At 39.4% G+C, this 27,880-nt stretch overlaps 1 protein-coding gene across 2 annotated transcripts in view; it reads right to left on the reverse strand.

Moving 5' to 3' along the window:
* Positions 1–27,880, reverse strand: part of XYLT1 (xylosyltransferase 1) — a 435,908-nt gene that overhangs the window by 300,256 nt on the left and 107,772 nt on the right. Inside the window, exon 2 of one of the 2 annotated variants that reach the window (XM_044660437.1) lies at positions 26,909–26,947. The exons of the other annotated variant lie outside the window; for it this stretch is intronic. Coding sequence (XP_044516372.1) covers positions 26,909–26,947 — 39 coding nt within the window. The remainder of the gene's footprint in view (positions 1–26,908; positions 26,948–27,880) is intronic. 2 annotated transcript variants of the gene reach the window in all.

Below are 27,880 nucleotides of genomic sequence, written 5' to 3' on the forward strand. Positions count from 1 at the left end.
GCTTTAACTGGGTTCTAGACACACTTGGGTGTGTTGTGGACTGCACGGTGCCATGGGTTTGATTCAGCTACAGTAGGGGATAAGGACTGGACCTGCATTTTCTTTCCTATGCAGAATTTCTGAGTGTGAGCAAAATCTATCTACAAAGCTGAATTGGCATTTTCTTTATAATTTGTAGTTTTAAAGAACTGCCTAAAATACTGAGAGCTTGGAGGCAGCTGGGTCCTAGGTTCAAATCTGGCCTCAGACATTTTCCAGCTATGTGACTCAGTCACTTGATCCCCATTACCATTCTTCCACCTAGGAGCCAATACACAGTATTGACTCCAAGACGGAAGGTAAGGGTTAAAAAAAAATAATGAAAGTTTATATGACTTACTTGGATTTATACAGTGTGTGTCACAGGCAGGATTCAAATCCAAGTTTCCCTAGATCTTAACAGGTGTCTTTAATACCTATTCCTGTCCCCAAAGCTAGCTCTTTTGTCACAATACCAAGCTGCCTTTGCAAGCATAAGAATGAGAAGAACAAACAATACTTCTGACCAGAAAAGGAAAAGAGCTGCGTGAAATGGATTAACCAGGAAGGACTTCATGGGGGAGGTGGCATTTGTTTTAGACCTTAAAAGGATTTATATAGTGAAAGGCCATAGGGAAAGTGTTTCAGATGGATTATATGCGGGTAAAGGATACAGAGATGGAAATGAACAGGGTATGTATATGTTCGGGGGAAAGAGAGGAGACTAGCTTTGCTAGTAGAAAAATTCAATTAGATTTAATAGACTTGATAAGGAAGATATTTTGAGAAGATTTTTTTGAAACTATTACCTTCTTTCTATCTTAGAACTGATACTAAAGACCACTTCCAAGGTAGAAAACTGGTAAGGGCTAGAAAATGGGGGTTAAGTGACTTGACCAGGATCCCACAGCTAGGAAGTGTCTGAGGCCAGATTTAAATCCAGGACCTCCCATCTCTGAGTCTGACTCTTTATCCAATGAGCCACTCAGCTGCCCCAACTTAGGAAGATTTTTGACAGCCAAGATTGATTTTAAAAAATAGGTTTTCGGTTAAACTTCAATTAGCCAAAACCTTCTGATGACCAAAAATTCCAGTTAATTGAGAATGGATTATTCTTGCCTGGCAGATATTTCTATTGGTTATGGGAAACAAGGCTACCACGGATGCTCAGACTTAAAGCTTCATTTGTGGAACGGTAATAAAATCCACATCTAGGTGTCCGAGGTCTGGAGAAGAGGGAGGGAGACTCAAAGACTAGTCATAAGAAGTTGGCAGTGCAATCTGGATCCCATGCAGGGAGGTGGGAATTGCTCCCCAGACTAATCCAGCCCCTGTAAGAGATATGCATACTTTGTAAAAGGTCAGTTTCTAAATTGGTCCAGAGAAGTCTGGCCAGGCATTTTATTGAGCAGAGCATGGATATGCACATGGCCGTTCTGAGATGCCAACATCAGTGCTTGAGTTTCTCTCTGCCTTTAAATAGGCACCACAGAATACTTCTTCACCTTTCCTTTGTAATACCATGAAATGGCAATGCCAAGGACTCCAGAGGGCCCACAGAAGAGGAATGCCTGGTACTTCAGGCTCTCTAGAATGAAGCCACCCCATCTGAGCAAGCCAGTTACAATAAAAAAAGGACTTGGAAAAGAAAAGTCATATATATTCCATAATGCAATATATGTTAGGAGGTATCATGGAATTTTATAAGGTTATATATACATATATATAAATAACACCAGCTGTAGCTGTACCGAAATTTATTATTCAGCCCTAGTAAAGAATATAAATCCTTGGAAAGTACTAAGTTGTTTTTTTTAAGTATTTTAATTCACATACTCTTCTGCCTCTTGCCCAGGGTGCCAGCTGCCTACAAGAATGCATGCAATAATACACATTTCCTAGGGATCTTTAATTAAACTTTCAATGTGACAAGTCTGCCCATGGCCACTCAGTGACCTACTCAGCATTTTTGTAGTTTCAAAGAGAACTTCTGAGGCTGGCTGATAGGCTATCCCAACAAGAAATGGCAATTTTCCCCTTATAGGATAGCTCAAAACTGTGCTGTCTTTGGGGACACCTAGTTTTAAGCTTTAATAGCTAATGTCCGCATTAAGACTTTTGGGACATCCTGTATATACCATAGAGATAGAAGGCTGGCTGCCCTGGACCATTAATGTGACTTGAGCTGAAATTCTCACTATAGCTATGTCTTCTGCAGAGATTTAAATGGAGAAGAGAAGGAAAATGACCAATCCAGCAAAACCAGTATGAAGCACAGTGAGGTATGAAGAGAACTGGAATAAGAATCTGTCACTAATGAGCAATGTTGATCTTGGGCAAAGGACTTCACTTTTTCATTTGTAAAATGGAACTGAATTGTAAAAATGAACAATTTTGAAAGACCCAAGAACTCTGACCAATACAATGATCAACCCTGATTCCAGAGGATTGACCTTCACTTTGTGACACAGAAGATGGGTTAAATATACAGAATGCGACCTATTTCTAGTCATAGATAATATGAGAATTTTTTCTTTTGTTTGTCATAAAGGCTTTGTTTTTCTTTTTTCCCCCAGCAGGAGTGGGAGGAAGAGAAAATTAAAAAAAAATTTTTTATTAAAAAAAATTTAAACAAAGAAGTTGAACTAAATGAGGTCTTAAAGCTCCTCATAACCCTATTAATACTATACCTTAATTTCTTGTGCCCTTCCCCTCCCCATCTTATTCCTTCCAACTTCAGGAATTAGGAAGCAAATTCCCAAACACTGCCAAGGAAATACACACAAAGAAACTATTCACAAAGTACAGTACCATTCTGTCTTTCTCATCTTCTTAATCCCCAAAATCCCAAAGTGGAGCAGCCTTCCACAGGAGAACATGGTCATTTATCATATTTCATCTCACCCAATTACGTAGACAAGAGAGCACTAATCTATGCAAACAAGACTGATAAATGAGATGCTGGTGTCCCAAAGCACCAAAATTCAGAGAATATGAAGGTAAAGGCATTATTAAAAGATGCTGAATTTACAACCACTATTACTCCCCAAGAGCAGAGAGAAATCACTAGGAATAATCTCAAACACAAATGGATAACAGCAGAGTACAGAATTCTAAGCGCAAGCTTTGCACCCAAAAAGAAAAAAAAGATGAATTTATATAGCACCTGGAACAAAGAATACCAGCTATCGGGACCACAGTATAAACACCTAACCTTCAAACTGTTTCCAGATATGAAATCAAAACATCTATGCAAGAAGACAAACCATAAAACTGAAAATTGACAAATATTTAGGTTCGGGGTTCTTACTGACATTCTAAGCCAGCGTTGGCAAAGTATTGGCATGTGTACCCAGCGGGCAGTTGGGGAGTTGCTCCGTTTCCCCTCTTCCCAGCACCTGAGGACATTTTTTGCATCCACTGTCCCCTCTGTCCAGCCACCCAAAGCAAGTACTTCCTCCCTCCACTCTCTCAGGTAATGAGTGTATGGGGGGACAAGATAGGGGGTAGCAGGAAGCTCATAGATAGCTTGAATTTGCCCTCTGTGCAGTCAACTCAAAAACCTTTGCCAAGGATGTTCTAAGCCATCTGTATGGTACAGTGCTATATAAAATGATGTGTTTCTGACCCAGAAACTTTTAAGTGTTATTTTTTTTCCTAACTCATATCTTCTACCTTGCAGTAAGGACTAGACAATGAGGTTAAGTGACTCGCCCTGGATCACACTACTAGGAAACATCTGAGGTCAGGTCCTCCTGACTCCAGTCTGGCATTCTTCCACTGTGCTATCTGGAGGCCCTTTAAATGTCATTTCTAGCTCTACTAAAGCCTTGCTATGTGACATGGTGAGACTTGACCTTCCTGTGTTTCAGTGTTATCAAACATAAAATAGGAATAAGAGAGCAACTTGTGGCAAGTGGCCAAGGTAGGAGAAGGCTAATCTGGGGAACATTCTAAGCAGGAGAAGTTCAATCCAGGACACCATGATGTTTACATGCTACTGGGTGTGAGCAAGAAGCAAAAGAAATGTTCTCCAGGACAAGATCAGCAGGGCTAGGAAAGGAAGGACAGCCTGGGACTAGAGCACTGGCACTGTCTAAATTCCTCCACCAGCGTCAAAATTCCAATGGTCCCATCCAGTCACAGTGATGGGAAATAATGGAATACTTGAAAATACAAAAATGATTTTCTCCCTCAGATCTCGACAAATGTATAGCATTAGAAGAAGGTGAAGAAAAAAATAAGCCCAATCACAGGGATGAGTCAAACAGCTAACTATAGTTAAATCTTAATAATATAGAGCCCACTCATTTGGAAATAACAATAACTCAAGACACAGAAGATTGACCTCAAAACAATTTAGGGAGAAAGGGGGTTGTTGACATGCTAATGGTGTAAACAAGATTGCAAGGGGGGGATACTTAAATGAAGTAACTATTTTAAAGCACTTCAGGAACACTTGCTTATACTCAATTAATGAACTAATTATTCTTCTTTATTCATTAGAGCAGGTCCAGCAGGATTTCTTTTTGGTAGAACTGTTAGCTATTTCTGTACCTGAAAGTGCTAAGACAATTTCTTGGGGAAAGACCCTAAATTCAGGCATTTCACTCTATTAGACAGTTCTTCTTCCTACCCTAGGCTAATAAGGATGATTACGTAAGTCGAATATTGATCAAGACCATAGATTTTGGTGCACCAGAGCATAGTTCAGCTGTGCTGGCATGCTTTAAGCAAAAGTTGGTTTTGGCCGTGACAGACCAGAGAAGGACCGATTCCAATGCTCCTGCAAGGTGTGTGGGCATATCTTGCCATGTTCTATGTGTACCTATGATCAAAATTCCAGGGATCTACATGCATTGCTTTTCCAAGATTGTGGCAGGACACCCCCCAAAGACAAGTGACCAAAATATAATTCATTGCCTCATTCTCACAAAAAATATCTCCCTCTTTTAGGCATCATTTGACAGATTTTACAAGTATAGCAGATAAAATGTCATCTTCTTAAAACTGTGTATGGGCATATGGGGTTACACAGAAGCCAAGGTGACAGAAATCCCTCCTCCATCACCACTTCGATAGGATAAAAAATAAATATGAAGAAAGGGACTGAGGGAACCTAGATTTCTGGATTGTATACCCATTCTCTCTCAATTTTTGGTAGATTTTGAAATATACTCCTTCCTCCTTTCTATCTATTCATATTTTCTCCATCTTCTTTTAAGGCTCAACTCAAGGCCCTCTCCTCAATTAAGTCTTTGTTGATAATTCCAAATAACACAGTTTTCTCTTCTTCATGAGCATTCACATGACCTTCGATGCACTTTCCATTTTTGTTCTTGCTTACCAATTTATCATGTTCAATTCAACAAATCATTGCTAAATATTTACTATGTGCAAGATTGGAGAAAACCAACAGATCCCCTGCCCTCAAAGAATTAATAATCTGATCAGGAGGATCAAATATTTATACAATTAAATGTACTAGGTAAAATGTTATAAGAAAACTGAAGAGGGAAAACAGGTAAATATATACTATGGAGGAGGAAGAACCTCAGAAAAGAGGATTATGGCAGTTAGGTAGCTCAGTGAATAGAGAACTAGGCCTGAATATGGGAAGTCCTGGGTTCAAATTTGACCTTACCCACTTCCCAGCTATGTGACAAGTTATTTCACCCCAACTGCCTAGCCCTTATTGCTCTTCTTCCTTGGAACTGATACCTAGTACCTAGTATTGATTCTAAGACAAAGGGGAAGGAAGGAAGGAAGGAAGAGAGGGAGGGAGGGAGGGAGAAAGAACTGAGAATGAAAGCTCTCTACATTTTGATTTTTGTATATTTAATGTATAAGTTTCTGAATTTGTGTGTAAATAAAGTCACATAAAGTTTTGCAAATTGAATCCCATTTTTCAGAGTACTTGGGGAAATGGCTATTTAATGCATTCCTGTAGACAAAATGGAGGTGTAGTTAGGCAGTACAGTAGAAAGAGCTTTAGGCTTTAAGTCATCTATCTTCCCGAGTTAAAATCTGGTCTCGAATACTTATTAGCTGTGTGACCCTGGGCAAATCATTTAACCCAATTTGCCTCAGTTCCTCATCTGAAAGATGAGCAGGAGAAGGAAATGGCAAATCATTCTAGTTCTATGTCAAGAAAACCCCAAAACTGGGTCAAGAAGAGTTGGATATAACTGAAATGATTCAACAATAAAATATACTTCCCTTCTTTACAGAGGTGAACACTGCATATATAGTCAGACTTGATATGTTGGTTAGTTTTGCTGAATAGTTTTTCTTTCCCTTATTGTTATAGGGTTGATTCTCAGGCAAAGTGACAGGAGAATGATATATCTGAAATAAATGTGATAAAAATCAAATCATGTAAATTTTTTAAAGTCAAGAATCTTGCAGTAAATTCATTTCATAACTGCATAATCATTTTACAATGTAAATCATTATTCTATGATTTATATTTCCTCCCCTTAAATGCTTATAGGGGTAAGGGCCTATTTGTGGAGAAATTTCCTTGTTAAAAAAACATTTGGGTCCTGCCAAATGAGAACTGGTTCTCTCTGCTTCCTGGTAAGCAGTTTAAGAAGAAATTCAAAATTGCTTCAAGGGAGTCTGGAGTTCTACTCCAAAAGATGACCCAAATTCAACTTTTCTTGCCCCTTGTCCTTCCTGTCTCTTCCCTCCAATCCTTATAAGCATCCAACAGTGGGGGAAAAGGGGACCAGAAGAATCAAAATCATTTTAACTAAAGTAAACCATCCACACCAGAGTTTTCTCTTGGACTTTTCTCCAGGGAAAGAGATCTTAAATGACTACTACTTAATTCTCTTGTTTGTTTAATCTGGTTATTCGAAAGACCACAGCAGTGATACTAGTCCTTGAGGAGTCCACTAAGTTTTGTGTCTGCTTGCTTGAGGCTGGACGTGGGTGGCTTTGCTATCATCATCATCATCATCATCATTAATATTATTAAATATTAATAATGATGGAAGAATGCTTTATAGTTTATGAAGTACATGCCCATTTTCTCATTTGAGACCCATAACAACCCTGCCAGGGAGGCAGAGTAGAGCTGCATCTCTTCCTTTTACAACTCAGGAAACTGAGCCTCAGGAATTAGCCCAAAATTATTCATAGTAGATGTCAGAGCTGAAATTCAAATCTAGCTTTTGGGCCTCCTACTCTATCTAGTATGATATCCACTATAGCACTATTTTCTCTGTTTGCTTTAAAATCCTTAGAGCAGGGTACAAAACCCTTTTTTTTTTCTTTTCATGTGTCATGGACTGCTGCTTTTGATAGGCTGGTCAGACCAAACCACTTCTCAGAATGTTTGTAAATACATAAAATAAAATATATAGGCTTACAAAGGAAAGAAATTCTATTACAATATAAATTTGTTGTTGTTCATTCAATTCAGTTGTGTCTAACTCTTGGTGACCCAATGGATCATACTCCCCAAGGAGATTTGTTGACCAAGGTCCTGAAGTGGTTCACCATTTCCTTCCCCAGTGAATTAAGGCAAATAGAGGTTAAGTGACTTGCCCAGCATCATGGAGCAAGTTAGTGTCTTGAGACTGGATTTGAACTCAGGTCTTCCTGAATTTCTTTCTCCAGTGGATTAAAGCAAACAGAAGTTAAGTGACTTGCCCAGCATCATGGAGCAAATTAGTGTCGGAGGCTGAATTTGAACTCAGGTCTTCCTGAATTTCCTTCTCCAGTGTATTAAAGCAAACAGAGGTTAAGTGATTTGACCCAGATCACACATAGCAAGTATCTGAGTCTGGACTAGAACTCAAGTCTTCTTAACTCCATGTCCCAGCACTCTACCCACTAAACCAACATTTATTTAAGCCTCCATAAATACAAATAGAAATATCAAAATATAAAAAATTCAAGTTTACAGACCCCTCTCTGAAAATCTATCCATAGACCCATTAAGAACTTCTGCCTAAGAGATTTAATAATTTCATGAAGCCCGTAGATATCTGGGAAGTATGTGAAATTACAGCTTGGCTACATGCAAGCACTTCAAAGATGCAGAAAGTAAAACTTCTCAAATGTGCTGGTAGCATCAGCCTCTATAGGTTGAATCCCAGAACTCCAGAATCTTGCCTTTATACTAGTCAAAACAGCTTTATCTGTGGCTATATCAGAATCGTGGAACAAATAATTTTGTTTGCCTTATTCTATTTTACCAAAGAATTAAGCCCTGGAGAGAACGTGAATATAACAAACTTAAAAGGTGACTTCACCCCCTCTCACGCCCCAACATAGAATTCAGCTAAAGGGCTGGTTCCAACAAGGAGGGTATTTAGGTGAGTGAGACAAGTCTTCAAGGTTCTTGAAAGTGACAGCAACATTTTGCCTGCCTGTGTGCAAAAGCTCAGGGTGAGAATGTTCTGTCACAGGGGATGAATGAAAGGAAGTCCTGTCAGGAAGCCGGGATGAACAGCCCACAGCAGCCGTGTGAGGAAGAGTCCTTTCAAGAAAGGAATTCCCCAGTGACTGGTGTCAGTATCATTTATTCATGTGTACTTCAGAACTCGTGGCCCACAGTGAATTGTGCCCTCTCTAGCCCCAACACCTGGGATGCTTAATGTTCTGAGGGGGGAATAGGAGTAAGGAAGGAAAGAGCCAGTGACTTAGGGACCCCAGGATTAATTTTTTCAGCCATGTGTAAAAAGGCAAGTAGACATGGTAGATTGGACCAGACTCAATTCAGCTAGAAGCCTGGGGGGCATCTCTTATGCCATTTGATACCCCCAATGGCTAAGTCCTGTGTAGTTGAGCCATGAAGAAGTTTTCATTCTCAGTTTTCTGATTTCTCTTCAGTACTTCCTTTTATAAAAGCACTTTTTTGAAAGGGCAGTTGGGTGGCTCAGTGGATTGAGAGCCAGGCCTAGAGATGGGAGGTCTTGGGTTCAAATCTGGCTTCAGACACTTCCTAGCTATGTGACCCTGGGCAAGTCACTTAACCCTCATTGACTAGCCCTTACCACTCTTCTGCCTTGGAGCCAATATATAGTACTGACTCCAAGATGGAAGGTAAGGGTGTTAAAAAATAAAATTAATTAAACTTAAAAATAAAATAAAAAGCACTTCTTATGTAGGTAGCAAGATGGCGCAGTGGATAGAGTGCCAGAGCTGGAGTCAGGAAGACTCATATTCCCTGAGTTCTACTCCAGCCTTAAACAATCTTCCTAGTTCTGTGACCCTGGGCAAATTGCATAACCCTGTTTACCTCAGTTTCCTCACCTTAAAATGAGCTGGAGAAGGAAATGGCAAAACAGTCCGGTATCTTTGCCAAGAAATACACAAATGGGGTCATGTAGAGTTAGATATGACTGAAAATGACTGAATAACAAACAATATGGTTTAGAGCCTGACATCTTTTGTATCATCTAATCCAGTGGTCCTTAACCAGGGATCCATGAACTTAAAAAAATGTTCTGATGATTATATTTCATGAGAATTATCTTATGCTTTTTTTTTTAGCTTTTAGAAATATTATTCTGATGAGGGGTCTATAAGTTTCACTAGGCTGCCAAAGGGATTCCTGGTTTAAAAAAAAAAAAAGATTAAGAACCCCTGATCTAATCTAATCCTTTTATTTTACAGATGAGGGAGGAAACTGAGATCTAGAGAAAGACATGACCCTCACGAAGGCTACACACAAGAACTGGGTCAGAATTGGAGCTAATACTTAGGGGTTCCCTCCATTCTGTAATACTTACTGTAGATTACTAAGTAGTGGTAGTAGAACATCCCTGAGAGAAGAGTGTTTTTGTATTTTGTCTTGTGTCACAGAAGCCTAGGCACAGTGCCTTGAATATGAATATGAAATAAATGCTTATTAATGGATTGATTGTTGGCTAACTGTTGGCTAGAACAGCAATGGTGACCTTAAAGTTTCCAGTCTTTTACAAAAATTTCTTCCTTACTTCTTGGACACAGGGAATAATAGATCCATGAAGCCAATCACAGAGATGGAAAGAAACCTTGAAATTTTTTGCCCAACTCTCTTTGTAGGTGAGGATACTTAATTTTTATTAAAAAAAAAAAAAAGATTCTAGGGAGTAGCTAGGTGGCTCTGGATTGGAGCCAGGCCTACAGATGGAAGATCTTGAGTTCAAATCAGATCTTGGGCACTTCCCAGCTGTGTGGCCCTGAGCAATAACAAACCCCCATTATCTAGCCCTTACCACCCTTCTGCCTTGGAACCAATAAACAACATTGATTCTATGATGGAAGGCAAAGGTTTTTGTTTGTTTGTTTTAATTATAGAATTTGTTTTTATATCATTTTCCAAATATATCTTTCCCCTATCCCCTTCTCAAAAAAACAAACTTTTATAACAAAGATCAACAACAACAAACAATTAATGCAGCGATACTAACCATATACATAACACCAATACATGCACTAGGTCTGACTATATATATATATATATATAGTTAGTGTTCCTCATCTATACTCCTTCAAGAAGTGAGTGGGTGTAGGGATCCATTTTGGGTTTGGCGATCCATTAAACACCTACCTCCTCTCTTGCAGTGAAACATGGGATTCAATTTGCAAAATTTAATATGTAAATTTATTTATACACAAGTTTTCAGGAACATTTATAATGCGCATTAAAAAATCCAAATGTAAAGGGTTTTCATTCTCAGTTTTCTGATTTCTCTTCAATACTTCCTTTCTTGAAATTTTTGAGTTATCTCCCTCAGCTTTTTAAAAATTAATTAATTTGTTTCTTTTTTATGTAGTGAGAATCGAGGCAAAACGTTTCAGTTGAGCCTGAGCATAATGTATATGCCAACAGAGGTACTTTAGCTAGATAGACTAGAGTCAAAGAATGATAGTAAATTTTACACCTAAATGAGACAAACCCTGACTTTTTTGGATTTAAAAGAAAAAAAAGATTTAATTTCTATCTCACAAACCTAAACTTTCAAATCTCACAATACTAAATTTATTTTTTTAATTACTGTTTTATTTCAGCAGAAAAGAAACCATAATTCTATGAAGAAATTTAAAAGAAGGGTATTATCAAGGGATGGTCTTTTGCAATACTATATTTTTAAAACTACAGCTTATAAAAAGGGAGGATGTCATCTAAAGTAAAGGACCATTATCACTGCTCCCTCTGATTATATAGGAGAAACATCCAGGCACTATGATCAGGGTCTACCTGGCTCTATAGATGAAGCCATCCTTCAGCTCTTTTGAGTCCTCTTCTCTTTGCCACAAAGGGAAGGGCTGGTATTTCCCATAAACCTAACAGATCGGTCTTGTATTAGGTCAAAATGTTAGTGTGGTCCAGTTTCTGGGAGGTGTGACAGAGATTGAAAAAAAACAACAGTGAGCAAACACCAAATCAGACTGCTAGCAGATTATAACCACCCAAATTTCCAGGTGGAAAGGGAAGAACTGAATCTCTCTCCATGCCTCTCCTCTTCCCTATACACTGACACCTTCCATCTTTTGATCTCAATTCCTCTGTCCAAAATGGCTATCTAGTCAAGATAAATATATTTGTTTAAGATCCTCTCCAGGGAGGTCCAGCAGGGAAGGCAAAGAGAAGTCCCAAAATGCTCCTTTATCGGAACAGTTAACATTTTCTGACACTATCTTCCTTAAAGTTGCTTGGTGATAGATGTTGAAATGAGAGGAGTCTCCAACAATGCCTGCTGACCAAATGCAAGAGGAGCCAACAGGTATATTTAAAAACAGTTGGAGGTCTCTCTTAGAGAAGGAGAAGAAAGAAGAGAAGAGGGTGAGTAGAAGGCAATATGGTCTACTCTAGCTGTAGGATGATCTATCTCCTCTCCCTGAGATTTAAGCAAAAATTTAATTCAACTCAACAATCCTTTATTAAGCAACTACTACGTGCAAAGAGGGCACCACCACCCTACTAATTGTTCAGGTTCACAATTTCATAGCTATCTTCCCCTCTTCCTTTTCCCATATGGTGTCAGTTGCTAAGTCTTGTTGATACCATTACTACAAATTCTCTTGCATCTATATATCCTGACAATATCTAGCATTATGTTTATGTAGCATATAAGCATTAAGGTTTGCAAAGCACTTTGCAAATATCTCATTTGATTCTCAAGACAATCCTGAGAGGGTGGTATTATTATTATACTTATTTTACAGAGGAAGAAACTGAGGTAGAGATTAAATTACTTGCCCAGGGTCACACAACCAACAAGCATCTGAAGAAGGATTCCAATTCAGGTCTTCTTGACTCCAGTTTAGAATTTATCTACCATACCACCTAGCTGTTCTTTAGGTGTGGCTGGATGCAATGGGCTTGGAATCAGGAAAATTCATCTCCATGAATTCAAATCCTGTCTCAGAAACTTACTGGCTTGTAAGAAAGTCATTTCACTCTGTTTACCTTAGTTTCCTCATCTGCAAAATGAGCTAAAGAATGAAATGTCAAAACACGCCAGTGTCTTTGCCAAGAAAAGCCCAAATAGGATCATGAAGAGTCAGACATGACTGAAAATGTCTGAATAGTCATCTTAATAGCTATAAGGGTTGAAAGAAAGGAAAAATTCAAAGATTTAAGGTTTCAAGCCCAGGTAAATGTTAGATGGGAGTTTTGAATGTTGATTCTGATACTTAATGCCTCAGTAACTTTGGACTAATCTTTTAACATCTCTGAGTGTCAGTTTCTTCATCTGCAAAATGAAGGAATTCTACTAGAAGACTTTCAAATGTCCTTTTTATCTCCAAAGCTATGATCACATGTGGCCATCAACTGAACTATAGGAGTTAGGGTTGGGGATGGGATGGAGGGTTAGGAGGGTAACTTAAAGAATATTTTTTAACATGTAATATTGGAATTGCTGGCCCAACTTCTGATTGGAGAAATCTACCAAGCAATCAGACATAAGGGACTACATAGAGATCAGAGGATCAGGATGAAGAAATAGATTTTATGGTCATCCTCAGTGGAGGATGAAGTAAGAGAACACCCAGATAGAATTAAGGTAAGGATAGAGCTTTGAATGACACCCAAACTTAGGGAACTGAAGTAGGATTAGTGACTAGTGAAGGAGAATTAGGAGTAAGCGGAGATATAGGAAAAACATCAATAAAGAACAGTCAAACAGAATTCCAGGGATTCTGAATTCAATGTAGTAGAAGAAATATAAGGTGGAGGCAGGAAATTTTGTTCCTAGTGATGGCTCTGCAACTCACAAGATATGTAACACTCGATAAATCCCTTAATCTCTCTGGATCTTGGTTTCCCCATCTGTAAATTTAAGGTTTGGGGCTGGATGACTTTTAAGGTCTCTTTCAACTATTCTTTGATTTTTTATTCTAAAAATATTCTACATATGGAGTATATGTGCATACTTTGCTGGCAATCTACCCCTCGTGGCAATTAACATACTTGGTTCCGATTGAGCAGATTGTGAAAATATTTTTTTAATTATTCCGATAACTATACAGTGTAGTACTGTACTGCATAATCTAATGCTGGCAACAAATGCTACTCTATCAGTGAGCTTGCAGAAATGCCCTTGGAGAATATAACCTCAAAGGGCTACAGTTTTGGTCTGCATGACATTTAGGCTGAATGTTATGTATGGCCTGTTGTTGAAGCCCCGGTTTGTAAATCGATGCAAATCCAGTTACTGTCTCATGTTCCTCAGCCAGCAACACAGCAGGCTACTGTTTCTCGACTTGTTAAGCCAAGAGAGAATGCCTCTGTGAGGAGCTCCCATGCTTAGGTAAAACAAATGTTAGTGTCTGCTGGCTCAATAACACTCCCCCATTCTACTCCTTTTTAGCACAAAGAAACTTCCCAGCAGCAACCTGTCCCAGAAGAAATGTGGGTTTGAGGGACTGGATCCTGGTAATCAACACAGAAATTTCAAAAACAACTGGCTTTCCCAAATGTCAAGTATTTTGTTTCTCTCAATGACAGTAGAAGAAGGAGGAAGAGTAAGAAAATGATGGGAGTGAGAAGGGGTCCATTTCAGGATTAATGTAATCACTAAACTTCATGGGCAAAGCAAATGGCTTCTGAAATCAAATGCAATGGAGATCAACATTATCTAGGGAGGCAGTAGAGTACAGAGTAAAAAACATTGACTCTGTTGTCAAAGGACTTGGGTTAGATCCTATTTCTGATATTTACTTGTGTAACCTTGGGAAAATCACTAAGCCTTCCTAGTCCTCTGTTTCTTCATCTGTAAAATGAGGGGATTGGGACAGATGGCCTCTAAGATCTCTTCTAGTTCTAGATCTATGAATTTCAAAAAGAATCATGCATGTGGCTATAATTTGGAAAATGTTCTATTATTTGTTTATAGAATGTTTTTAAACAAAATCATTTGAATCATAATCAACAACAGGGAGTTCTGTGACCATGGGATCTTGCCCAAAGTTCGCCATGAAAAATGTAAGAATTTCCACTGTTCAAGTAGAATGTTTTTTTGTATTTTTGTTTTCCCCTGGCTGATGACTTTCCCAAGACAACTGGCCCACTGGGATGGAACCTTGAATTTACAAACCTTTCCTCTCTGAGGAAAAAATAAAAAAAAAAAAGGAGGAAAAAAGAGAAGAAAAAGAGAATGGGAGAAGAGAAGGAAGGGAGAGAGAGAAGGAAAGGAGAGAGGAGTAGAGAGGAAAAAAGAAAAAGAGCAAGGAAAGGAAAGGAGAGGAAAGGAGAGGAAAGGAGAAGAAAGGAGTGGAAGGGAAGGGAAGGGAAGGGAAGGGAAGGGAAGAAGATTCAAAGATGGAGTTCTAGAACAAGGGACTGTGGTAAAGTGAACTGTCCTCACATCACAAATGGACTTACCTATACAATCTCTTACCAAAAGAGAGTAGATCTTTTCTCCTGAGGAGTCTGGAAGTATGAAATAAAAAAACAGATGGGGATGTAAGCAATGTGTTTCATTGCCTGTCCTCTGTAAATGACAGTTTCTACCCTAACTCATTAGTTGGCTCCTCAGGTATAAACTATTCAGAAAGTCCATGTTTGTGCACAAGACACTGCTCTTCATGGAGAGCAAGCTACAGTTAGAGATGGGAAACAAAGAAATAGAAAATATCCACACCCTACCCAGGAGTATGCTCACTTCAGAAAAACCTATCCATAAGAGAAGAATGTTTTGCAGTGGAAAGAGATGGAAAGCAAGCAGCTCTCAGAGTTAGAAAGTCAAACTAGAAATGGTACAAACTCCTTTCAGCTCAGAAGCCTTAGCTCTGGAAAGTGTCCAGAGTCAATCCAGGTCAACCCAGATGTTTTTAATACTGTGCATTCACGGTGCTGTTAAGCTATAAATCTCTTAGGAAATTGCCTTTGACAAGGTCTTTTTCCATAATGATTTGATGTTTTACCTTTTACATACATGTGTACACACACACAGAGTAAATCATTAGTCTCCAAGCACATACTGTAAGTCATTTCCCAGACAAATCCAGAGACTGGTGATAAATGTGTCCTGGCTAAAAGAGAATGCCAGGGAATATTTGATGTTAGCCTGAGGGTGGAGCGTCTCATATGAAAGAGAAACAAAGAAACAAACTGAAAGCTGATGTAGGGTCACACCTTCATTTAAATGACTGTACATACTAATATTGACTTTACAAATGAAACTGTTACCACAACAACCAGAAACTTATGACTAGTGTTTACAATGAACATTAGACAGTCGCTCCTAGGTTGACACAAGGTATTAGATTAATGTTAGACATTAGCTGTAACTTCAGAGCAGTATATTTCAGGACAGAAAACCAAACTGCTTTGTGTTATACCTGAAAACTCCATGGATCAACATGGCTGTTGTTAGCAAGGATTCACTGATTTTAACCCTTTATTTTTTAGCCTTCTGTCCCAACTGCTAGCTTCCTTTTGCTTCTCAGTATCTAAGGTAGCAGGAATAGAAAGGAACTTCCTTCCTTCTTTCCTTTCTCCTTCTCTCCCTTCCTCCCTCTCTTCTTTTCTTCTTTCCTTCTATCTTCCATATCCTCCTTCTTTTCTCCTTATCTCTTCCCTTTCCTTCTTCTCTTTCTTTTCTTTCCTCTCTCCCTTTCTTTCTTGGGACACCTTCACACAGACTCACAGAGCTGGAAGAGATCTCAGTGGCACACCTTCAAAAGGAATCTCCACTACTATATGCCCAAAAAGCATTCATCTAGCTTCTACTTAAAGACTTCCCAGGGATGAAGAACCCACTGCTTCTTCAGGCATCCCAATAATTAGTCTATCTTTGACATCAAGCCTAAACATGTCTCTTTGCAGCTTCCCCTCATTCTCTCTGGAACCAAATGGGGTGAGTCTAATCCTTCCTCCATAGTATAGCCCTTCCAATACAATTATCATAGTCTCCTGGAATTTTTCCTCTGAAGTCAATCAGCAATCCTCTAGTAAATGCTTACTATGTGTCAGGCATTGTGCTAAAAACTAGGAATATAAAGAAAGTAAAAACAATCCCTGATGTCAAGGAGATCATATCCCAAGTTGGGAGACTATATGCAAAATAAAGTATTGTGCATATGGGATATACACACATATATACATGTGTTTATATGTATGGGCATATGTGTATGTATGTATTACATATGTGTGGGGTGTGTGTCTAAAACCTCAAAGGGAAAGAATTCATTGGAGGTGGGAGCAGGGGGGTTGGGAAAGGCCTCTGACCAGTGATAGAATTTAAGGGAGGTCAGGAGGAAAAGGTGAGAAGGGAAAGCGTTCCAGGTTATTAGTGGGAGCTGAGGAGAATAGCTACAGTGAAAAGAAACAGAGTTGGGTGATAGAATGTCACGTGTAAGCAATAGTAAAAAAGGGCAATGTTGATGGACTGTGGAATCTGTGGAGGGGAATAAAGAATAAGGAGAGTGGAAAGGTTGGAAGGGGTCAGGGTATGAAGGACTTTAGATGCCAAATATAGGACTTTCTTTTTGATCGTGGAAGTAAAAAGAAGCCACTGGAGTTTATTAGACACAATCAGACTTATGCTTAAGGAAAAACATTTTGGCAGCTAAGTGGAGGCATGATTAGAGTAGGCTACAATTTGAGAGAGGAGTACCAAGCAGAGGGCTACTGCATTAGGCCAGGGTGGGTAATAAGGGCCTTCGCCAAGATAGCAACTGTGTGAGTAGAGAAGAGGGGACATTTCGGAGAGATGCTGTGAGGGTAAAATGAAGAGGAAATGTGAGTAAAAATTGACATTAAAGTTATGAAGCTGGAAAGTCACTTGGAAGAAAGAACATGTTGACCTTGAGATGCCAGAGAGAAATTCAGTTAGAGGTGTGTCCGAAAGACATTTGGAATACCTGGGGCTCTGAAGAGAGGTTAAAGCGGATGTGAATTTGAAAATCAAGTGCATAGAGATGAAAATTCAGCCTTAGAGTCAATATGATCATCAAACAAAATAGTAAAGAGGGAGAAGTTCCAGGATATAGTTTTGGGGGAAAATAGTTAATGGATATGACCTGGATGAAAAAGAATAGTCAGACCAGGTAAATATACTTGGTTCCTGGAACTCACTCTCATTTGGCAAGATCTGGACTTTACTATCATTGTATTCTTGTTTGAAACCTTTCCAGTTTATCAGTGCCTTCCCTAATGTAAGATTAAAATTAATATCCAATAACTCCAAGTATAATATTTTATAAGATTTATTAATAATCATTTGAAGTAGAAGAAATAAAATGACAAAAGTAAAAGCCCAAGTAAAGAGAAGTTTTCCCAGCCGCGTTCATGGGGAAAAGAGAGTGAGAGGTGGGGTCACAAACAAACTTTATCTTCAAAACGTAAGGATATAACTTTGGGAATGAAAATGGCATGCTGGGAATTGGAGTTCTGGAGAGCAGATTCTAATTACACACTAATCTTCAGTACCCAGAAGTGAATAAAATCTTACGGAAACTGGAAAGCTTTCAAACAAGTTTCCTTATTTCTGGAAGCTACAACCCTTTCACTGTAATCCAAAGTCTCATTAGCTTTTTTGGCTGCCACATCATAATTTTAACTTGAGTTGAGCTTCTTATCCACTAAAATTCCCAGACTTTTATCAAACTGTTGTCTGATACACTGTCTTGGGACATCTTGGTGATAAACTCCCTTCTCATTGTCACCCCTCTCATTACATCAGAGTCTGGAGCCTTATTTTTATATCCTGAAACATTCTGACATTTCCATGGGAGAGCTTCCCTATCACCTTGATGATAAAGACATGTGAAACAACCAACAGCTGTATTTGACTCCAAGCCAATCCAAAGATGGATTTCAAATATAAATAAGTACCCAGGGGACTGAGGAGTTGTGCTTTAGTTGCCACACACCAGACTCCGATCTTTCTAGGCCAACAATACTGCTAGCATAGCATCTGCTTACTGGAGCCGAACATTGGATCTTGGAATTCCGTTGGAGAATTCCAGTTTTGAAAGCCATGGCAGCTTGCCTTGTGGAAGATTTCTGCACCACTGTAAATAAACTTCCAAGGCAAAGGGCAAGAGGAATGGCAAATACAGAATTCCCTCTTTCTTGGCGATAGCATTTCTCACTATGTACATCTCCCCCCAATAATAACTCAAGGCTATGTCTGAAGCAAAAATGCAAATGAAGGCTCCTTTTCTATTAAATCAAGGTTTGTGGGTTTCAAAAATAATATGACATGACATTTTCCCACTGGGAATTAGTGCACCATTTTGGGGGAGATAATTTGGGACAAATGATCTGGGTTCATTCATCAAAGTGGTATGACTTTGGGCAAGTAACTTTCCTTCTCTGGCCTCAGTTTCTTCATCTGTAAAATGAAGGTGAGTATGTGATCTCTAAAAGCTCCACAAGATATAAAATTCTCTAACCCATTTCCTTTAAGGAACAACTATTATATCTAATCATGAAACTCTAATTTCTCAAAATATTCTAAACAGAAATAATGTTAATTTCCGTCTGTCTTAGAAGTTTTTCTTTAAAGGAGCTACCATAGAAGATAATGTCATCTCAAAGCATTAAGAATATTTAAATTTTTGCCCCAGGGGCACATGCTCCAAATACCCACCATAGTTCCATCCATGGTATGGATGGATACCATAGTATCCATCTGAAATACACTTGGCCAAAAGTAGGCAAGAATGTGAATAGTTTCTGAACACTGGATAGCTAAGGAAGCACTAGCGGTAAGAAAGGGAGGTAGATAGGAAAACAGGTAAGTCCCTGCTTTATTAACAACACCTATTAAAAAATCTGAATTCAAGTCCTGCCTCAGACACCTATTAGATGTGTGACTCCAGAGAAGTCACTTAACCTTTTCCGAATTTTCTCATCTGTTAAATGAGTGAGTTATACCTCCCTGACCCTAAGGTCCCTTCCATCTCCAAATCTATGCTCCTGTGCTCCTAATATACAAACTATAAATTAGGAAATGATTACTCACATGACCAAACAAGCCCTTTATTAAGGATTTCTTAGTGCATTTAAATGTTTGTTTACAGACTATTAGCTACTTGGCAAAGGTGGTTGGGAAACAGAGTGAATGGCAGCCAAATGGAAATTAGTCAGAAATGAAGATAAAGCACCTCAGACATTATCATGGAAATCAGGGTCTCAGCGGTCAGAAAACTTGGTGTTAAAAGTACTAAATAAAAGTGTTACATATTATTACTATTGCTTTTAGAGAAGAGCATCACCAAGTAGATGGATGGCCAGCCTTGGAATGAAGAAGACCTGGGTCCAAATCCTGTCTTTGATATACACTAATTATGAGACCCTGGATGAGTTCCTTAATCTCCCAGTTTCCTAGGTCAATGGTATCAAACTTAACTAGAAGCAGATCGCTGGAGCTGCATATTAACTTAGAAAGCTACAAATTAACATTATCTATATTTTATTGTATTCTTATTTATTTTGCTAACTATTCCGCAATTACCTTTTAATCTGATTTAGGCAACACTCCGGTATATTATAAGCTGCATGTGTAGGGCAGATTGCAGAAATTGGGTGGTACAGTAGTAATAGGTGGCTCAGTGGATAGTGTGCTGGGCTTGGAGTCAGAAAGACTTGAGTTCAAATCAGGCCTCAAACACTTACTCGCTATTTGACCCTGGGCAAGTCACTTCTATTTACCTTAATCTATTGGAGAAGTAACTGGCAAACCACTCCAGTATCTTTGCCAAGAAAATGAAGAGCTGGACATGACTGAATAACAACAGAGTAGCAAAGTGAAAGGATTCTCTAGTGAGGAAAGGTCAAGCTCCCAATCATACCTCTGACAGGCACATCCTGTATGACCTTAGATAAGTCATTTAACTTTCCTAGTCTTCAGTTTCCTCATTGGTAAGATGAAGAGGATTAATAAAAATGATCTCGGGGGTCCTTTCTCTCATTATATGAATCTAAATCCCAACACACATTTCCCTTATCAAGTATAATTACCACAACATCTCCACCAGACCTTATCTTTCTCAGGTCTTCAGGGAATTCATAGTATGATTTCTCCCAAGCTACTAACCTAAGCTCAAATTCAGACTCCTTTGAGTGTTTTCAATTTGGGGTCCACCTGGTATTTAGGGAACTGCTCTTTGGAGCAAGGGAGAATATTCCCGGCTAAAAGCCAGCCCCCTCACTCCTCCCAACTCAAGGGGTTTTAGAACTACCCAGCTTCTTCATTCCATTAATCTGGCCGTTAAGCAGAGAGCGTCCTGCTGATGTTGCCAGATGCAACACTCCCCGGTCCTAATGGCAAAGAACATTAGAGGCAGACTCAGCAACTGATCAATCTATCTCCCCCACAACTCAGAACAGCTGCATGGGGACAGATTAACCAAGCAGAAGATAATGACCGATGTAATTGATACTGGGTGGGTGGGGAGGAGAGAAAAGAGGAGTATCATATAGGGAAGAGGCCCTTGATAGCCTGGTGTTCTGATGCTGTCTGGGATGGGAAAAAGCCAAGGCTAAGGTACATTTCAGTGGCATCTAAAGACATACATATACACACACTACTCTACAGAACTGAAATGGGATGGGTCAGAACAATCTTAAGAACAACAGAGTGCTTGGCAAAGAAAGCCGAAATCTGGAAGGAGAGGAGAGAAGAAAAGAGAAGAAGAGAAGAGAGGAGAGGAGAGGAGAGGGAGAGGGGAAAGAAAGCAGAAATCTGGAAGGAGAGGAGAGGGAGAGGAGGAAGGGATTAGTCCTCACAGTATCTTACACTTGGATTCCATGTCAAAGTCAGAGACATCTGTTAGTCATGAAACAGCTCAACATAGTAGAAAAACATATTGGCTCTGAAGTCAGGGGATATGGGTTCAAATCTGTCTCTACTGCCTTTGTGACTTTGGACAAGTTACTTAACTAGCCCTAGTATCAGGTTCCACAGCTGTAAATTCAGAGGATGGGACTACATCAGGGATTTGTAACCTGGAGTTCATGAACTTATTTTTAAAATATTTTGATAACTGCATTTTAATATATTTGGTCTCCTTTATCTTATGAATTTAAAAATCATATTCTGAGCCTATTCCATAGGTCTCACTAGACTGCCAAAAGAGCCCATGTCACCAAAAGGGATAAGAACACTTGGACTAGATGATATCTGAGGTTCCTTCCAATTCTCAATCTCTAATCCTACAATCTTACCTACTAATGGTATGTAGCTAGCAAAGGCCACCACTTACTACCACAGCAACCTTAGCCTACGGGCAGCAGCCACACTCTGGGAAGACCTGCTTCAGGAGACCGGCTAACCCCAGGCTGAGGGTAACCAAACAAGTCTCTGACCCATAGTTGAGTAAGCATGTGAAGACTTTCCCTGGTAGAAGGAGGTGGATGAGAACAAATTGTTCTAATGGCCATGAAGGTGGCTGAAGCAGTTGCTGTGGAATGCCTAGAGCTTGGTCACTCGTCAAAGACACCAAGGTCAAGTATTGTTTTCTGGACCGTCACCAATTGTGCTGACTTTTGTCTTGCCACTGGACTTCAAAGACTCTGGAAGAGAGAGTGAGGCTGATGACAATGCTCAGCTCTGCCTCACTTAAATCCAAGGCAAGACACCTGCCATTGTGTTATCATTAAGTTCTCTTGGAAAACAAAGGATGAACAACAACACTTGCTTCTGTAACTTTACTCTAGCTTGACTATAGGAAGTGACACTGGTCTCCCTTTACTCCCAACACAGCATGTTAAAGCTTAGTTTCAAAGGCAACAGTGGGTGCATTTCAGTCACCAAGAGTTTCCTTGGGTTTGGACACAGCAGATTTGATTCCAGGGGTTGTAAATAAGGAAACACAGTCTATGAGAGACAAAAATAGCCCTGTAGCTTCCCAAAGAACTACAGCTAGACAGGACTGATGGGCTATTGTTTTAAGACAATTAAAGTCACTTTCCCTCATCGCTGTGCTCACTGACAAAGTGGGAAATTCAGAAAGTTTTGAGTCTTATTTGAGAACATACTAGAGTATGGCCCCATATAAATGGGAGTTATATTCCAAGACCTATCATGGATGGCTGAAACCTCAGAGAGAAGTAAACATCCCTTGTAATCACTGGTAACTGAATCAGTGGATTACCAAACCAAATGACTTTCTTCAACAAAGGCTCTGTGATAACACTTGGAAATTGTGCAATTGTCTTTAAGATTATAAATTGCAGAGCAGGTAAATATGTTCAATAACAGGGAAAGTTTCCTCTCTTGGAATCCTCTATGCCAATGGTCGGCAACCTTTTTGGCCATGAGAGCCATAAACGCCTGCGGAAGGAGGATGGAGGCGGAAGGCACCCCCTGCTCTATGCCAATGAAATCACAAGTGCAAAAAATAAAAAATAAATAAAAATAAATCTAGAACTATGTGACATGCAAATTCAATCCCTGCAATGGTGGTAGTGCTCTAGGTTGCAGACTCTCAAAAACTAAGAAATAGAAGTAGGGCATTTCGAGTGCCTAGAACACAACCTGGGTCACTTGGAGTTCTGTGTGCAAGTTATATCCACCACTGTGTTTTAAAGTGCAGTTAAATATTCATTCCTACAGCACAGTTTTCATCTGACATGTGATTTCCACCTTCACAACAATAACATGTCCCAGGGGATGGGAGTGGCATGGGCATTGTACCCCCAAAACCACAGAAATGTTTCAGGCAAACTATAAGCAGGGAAATTCCTTTACTCCCTTCTATCCTTGTGACTCCTAACCCAAAACATCTGATAATTCCTATAAGACCCTGAAAGAATTATCCTCCTTGGGTCGTCCTTTAGATGGACAGAGAGATACACCTCCAGGCTATGCCTTTATACCATCAGGTTGTATCTAAGATCTAAGACATCTACCGGTCATTTCCCCTAAACTCTGAGGGTCACCTCCTATGTCTTCTGACCAAACAACCCTGCCCACGCCTCAGTGCATACCACTCTAGAGTCACGTCTCCACAGTTGTAAAGAGTATAAAGACCCCAGAAATCATGTCATCTGGGAGAGTAGCTTTCCAGCTATGCTGTTCCCCCTAGGAGGCAGTCTTCTACCTATGCTGTCCTCCTGGCCAGATTCAACATTACCTTCTAAAATGAATGAATTTCTCTTTTTATTTTTAAGCTAAGTTTTGGAGTCTTGCATCCTTGCAAAAGGTACCTTTCCCAAACGCCGGGGGTTCACCTCAAGCCCCCCACAACAGGAAGGAGTAGAAGGGATGGGATGAAGCTATATTCCTCCACAATCTGTTCCCTATCTACTTCTGGAAACTTAGCACCTACTAATGCCTCTCCTTTATTTATACTCCAGGTAAAATAAGGTTCATCTTTCCTGATTATGCTATATATATATATTCCCTTCTCCACATCCCTCCCCCTTTACTTACATGGCTCTTCCCCTCAGGAACAGCCTTTTCCTCATATAATCTAAGCCCCGCCTTTTCTTGAGAGCTCAATGAAAATTCCACCTTTCCCATGTTTTCCACCAGATTCAGTCATTACATCCAGTTCTCTGAATTCTTGGAGTGTTTATTGTCATTTCATTTAGCCTTATCAATAAGCCACATTCCATTGTTATTTATCTTTTGATATTTATGTCAGATCTCTCCCAACTACATTTTCAGCAGGATTATCTTACAACTCTTTTATCCAACAACCTAGAACAGAGCCCTAGAGAAGACTCTCAAATAAACCCTTAATTTCATGATGATGCTATTAATAATTAAAACTTATATAATGCTTTTAGGTTTATAAAGCATTTTATATACATGATCACATTTAACCTGGGAATGTAGATGTTATTTTTATCATCCCCAATTTATAGATGATAAAACTGAGATTTAGGTAAAATGACTTGGTTAGAGTTTGTTGTTGAGTCATTTGAGTCATCTCTGAGGTCAGAGTTGCCCAGCTGCTAAATGTCCAACTCAGATCCCATTGATGGAAAGTCAAAATGATGACAAGGGATGAAATTAAGTGGAGAAACTACATTTAACTCTGTTTCTTCATTAATTTAGTCTTTCACTTAACTTCACTTATTAACACCACAAAAAATCCTCATCCCCCTTTGGAAAAATACCAATTCTCTCTTTATCGGAGGCATAAGTATTATCTGCCAGCTCTCTCTCTATTTTAGTATGGAACAAGGACCAAATACTAGTCTCAATGTCTAAAACTCCCCTTGGGCTGAGAAGAACTGATGGGGCATGGAATTTGTGAGGGTGGGCACCATTGTTCACTTCTTGGGAAGCCAGTAGAGTGTGAAAAGAATTCAATTCAATTCAACAAACATTGGTTAAAAGGAATTAAATGTCTTAAAATCATTGGAGGTTGACACATCTTGGGGCAGGAATACTATATCAGAGTCTAGCTGGAGGGTTATCAGAGAGTCAGGAGGAGAAAAAAAAAACCCTTATCACACCCAAACTAGTGCCTACTGTTCCTTACAGACTCTCCTTTCCAGCTCCCCATTGATCCAGATATATGCTATGAATCATCCCATAAGTGCAGGTGATGTACGTTTACATGGTAATGGGGGAGAGGGGTAAGGAAGCACATAAATAATTAAGTCGAACAGATAATCTAAAACCCTTTTTTTATCTATCCAAGAGCTTCAGCTTCCTCCCTTAAATTGCTTGTGAGTACTGGTTCCTTTTATTTTCCTCTTACAGGCTCTGATGGAGGAGCTACTAAGAGTGAACTGTTTAAAGGGTATGAGGCAAAAGCAAAAACAAGGTGGATGGAAAAAGATCCAGGATTAAACAAGACAGAATTAGGAATGGAGGGCTATGCGTGGCATCATGGTATAATGGAAAGGGAGTTAGATAGATAAGTGAGTGGGCCTAGAAGAAAACTAAGGTCTGATAGTTCTTGCATTTTGAGAATTAGATTTTATCAGCACAGAGTGGGTATGAGTTTCTATAATATTGTAAAAGACATAAAATTGTAATTCTCTCATGAGAATTAGGAACCGGCAAATTCCATTTGAGGGCTTAAATATAGCAGTATTTGTCATTTTCTTGACTCTTTGTTCCTCTCTGTCCCCATCTATTCTTTAAATTTAGCACTGGAACTAGAATCAGGAAGACCTGAGTTCAAATCTGTCTTCCAACACTTACAAGCTATGTGAACCTAATCACAACTTCTGTTTGCCTTAGTTTCTCCAGTAAAAAACTATAAATGGAGATGATAATAGCAAGTATCCTATAGGATTGTGATGATCAAATGAGATAATATTTGCAAAGTGCTTAGCATAGTGTCTGGCACATAGTAGGTGCTTTATAAATATTTATTCCTTTCCTTTCTTCCTGCTAAACCAGGGGTCGGCAATGTATGGCTCTTTCTGCAGGAGCCATAAAGTCAATTTTTTTTCAGGCGCCGTTACGGGACCGTGCACTGTGAGCACTGTACGGCTCTCACGAAATTATATTTTAAAAAATGTGGTATTTATGGCTCTCACAGCCAAAAAGGTTGCCGACCCCTGTGCTGAACCTAAGAAAGCAGATCAAATAAAAAACATCTTCCTCATCAAACTCAAAGGAAAGGAATAGTAACCAAGAAAGAGAAATAGATACTAGGAAATACAGAAAATTCTTAAGTGAGTCCATGGGAGTCTCCCTGCACTGGGAAAGTTTTCCTTCCATCTTGAGTCTTCATTATGGTTAGTAATGCATCCTTAGGAAAGGACTTCACATGACAGATTTCTGGTATATCACTCCTGCTTTTCTGAGGATTATGGAAGAGAGGGAAGGATGCTTATATAAGCTAAAGAAAATGCCTCCAAAATAAAGGATAAAGTTATTTTCCAATGAGGCTTCTACTTGTAAATCATGTAGGCATCTCTCTTCTTTCTCACTTCTCCAAATCACTCCATTTGTAAGCAGAGGTTTTGAGAAAGCATAAAGCTAGCAAGAAATAGTCCTTCTCACTCTCTACCCCTACACACACACATCCACAGAGAAGCACGCACCTATATACATACATGCATGCATGCATACACACACGTACACAAACTCATCCTCCCCTAAAGCTTAGGAGCAGTCAAAAAATTCCAGCAGAGAAAGGAGAATGGTCTTAGATTTCTCCTGTAGTTGCTCTGATCTATGAAATCAAGAGGGATCCATTCTTATTTTAGAAACATTCACAAGCTTTATTTTAACTTCAGATGAATCAGATAGTCCTAGAGAGTCTGGGATAGCAGGTTTAGAGTTATGGAGGTGAAGCCTTAAAGGACCAAAGAATCATAAATCCAGAGGTAGAAGAGACTTCTGAGGTCATCCAGACCAAGGCTAAGTAATTCATCCAAGGTCATATAGGTAGTTGAGATTCAAATCTAGCTCCTCAGGCTCCATCTTCAGCTCTTTCCACTGTACCATGGATATGTCCATATACACAAACACACACCCCTTAGGATAAATACACAGAACCAAAAAAAGGAACTGACCTGTGTCTCCAGGCTGGTAAAAGGACTGGGTGGTGGCTCCTAAAAGACAACAAACAAATATAAACATTAATAAAATAAAATTTTAAGACAAATACTAATGCATAAAACAACACTTAATCTCCTTCTTCTCCATGCAAACCTAAGGGTAAGGAGGGCTCATTTCTTTTTCCATTCATTCCAAAACAGAGAGATACTATAGATCCCTTGCATGCCCTACCTGCCCCCCCCCCAAATATGAGCAAATAGAGCAAGACTTCCCTTACAGTAGGCACTAACCACATAGATATGCTGTACAAGAGCAAGTCAATGGGTGGCCTGCTTAGAGTCCCTTTAAAATTAGAAGAGTGAAAGAAATAGTAGAGAGGAGGAGCTCTTCTGATAGCACAAACTAGATCTGAATCCCTGAGTGCCACTGAAGAGAGCACTTTAGGATCCTGGTTGGAAATGGAATGGAATAAAGACAGAACTCATCTACCAACAAGTTCTTGGTTTAGTTAAAAGAAAATGAAATACTTTGTCTCCCATTAATATTGGAATATTGTACACACAACACACACACACACACACACACTCCCCTGATGCTGAGGAGCCTATTAGATAAAGCAACAAGAGAAAAAGAAAGTCAGGCTCTGTCAATGCTAAGTCCATTGAAGGTCTGAATTACTGTTTCCATGGGCTAAGACTAAGACTAGAGAAGGCAAGGGTGACCTTCCCCCTTCCTTCCCACCCTCTTATATACACAAAAGTCAATTGACTGGAAAAACTTGGTGGTAAATCCAGGGGTCATTAAACATTACCTCTTTTTTGGAGCACAGGAAGGAAAGATGGAGAGTAGCTGATGCTTTACAACAATAAGGTGACAAGTTAAGATTCACAAGGGAGTCACTTGATTGAACATGTAAGACACACTCATATTTGTGTATGTACCAGGCTCCAGAGACCTTATCCCTAGGTTCAGTGGATTCAGAGAAA

This window comes from Gracilinanus agilis, chromosome 1, assembly GCF_016433145.1.
Source record: "Gracilinanus agilis isolate LMUSP501 chromosome 1, AgileGrace, whole genome shotgun sequence".
Taxonomy (NCBI): Eukaryota; Metazoa; Chordata; class Mammalia; order Didelphimorphia; family Didelphidae; genus Gracilinanus; species Gracilinanus agilis.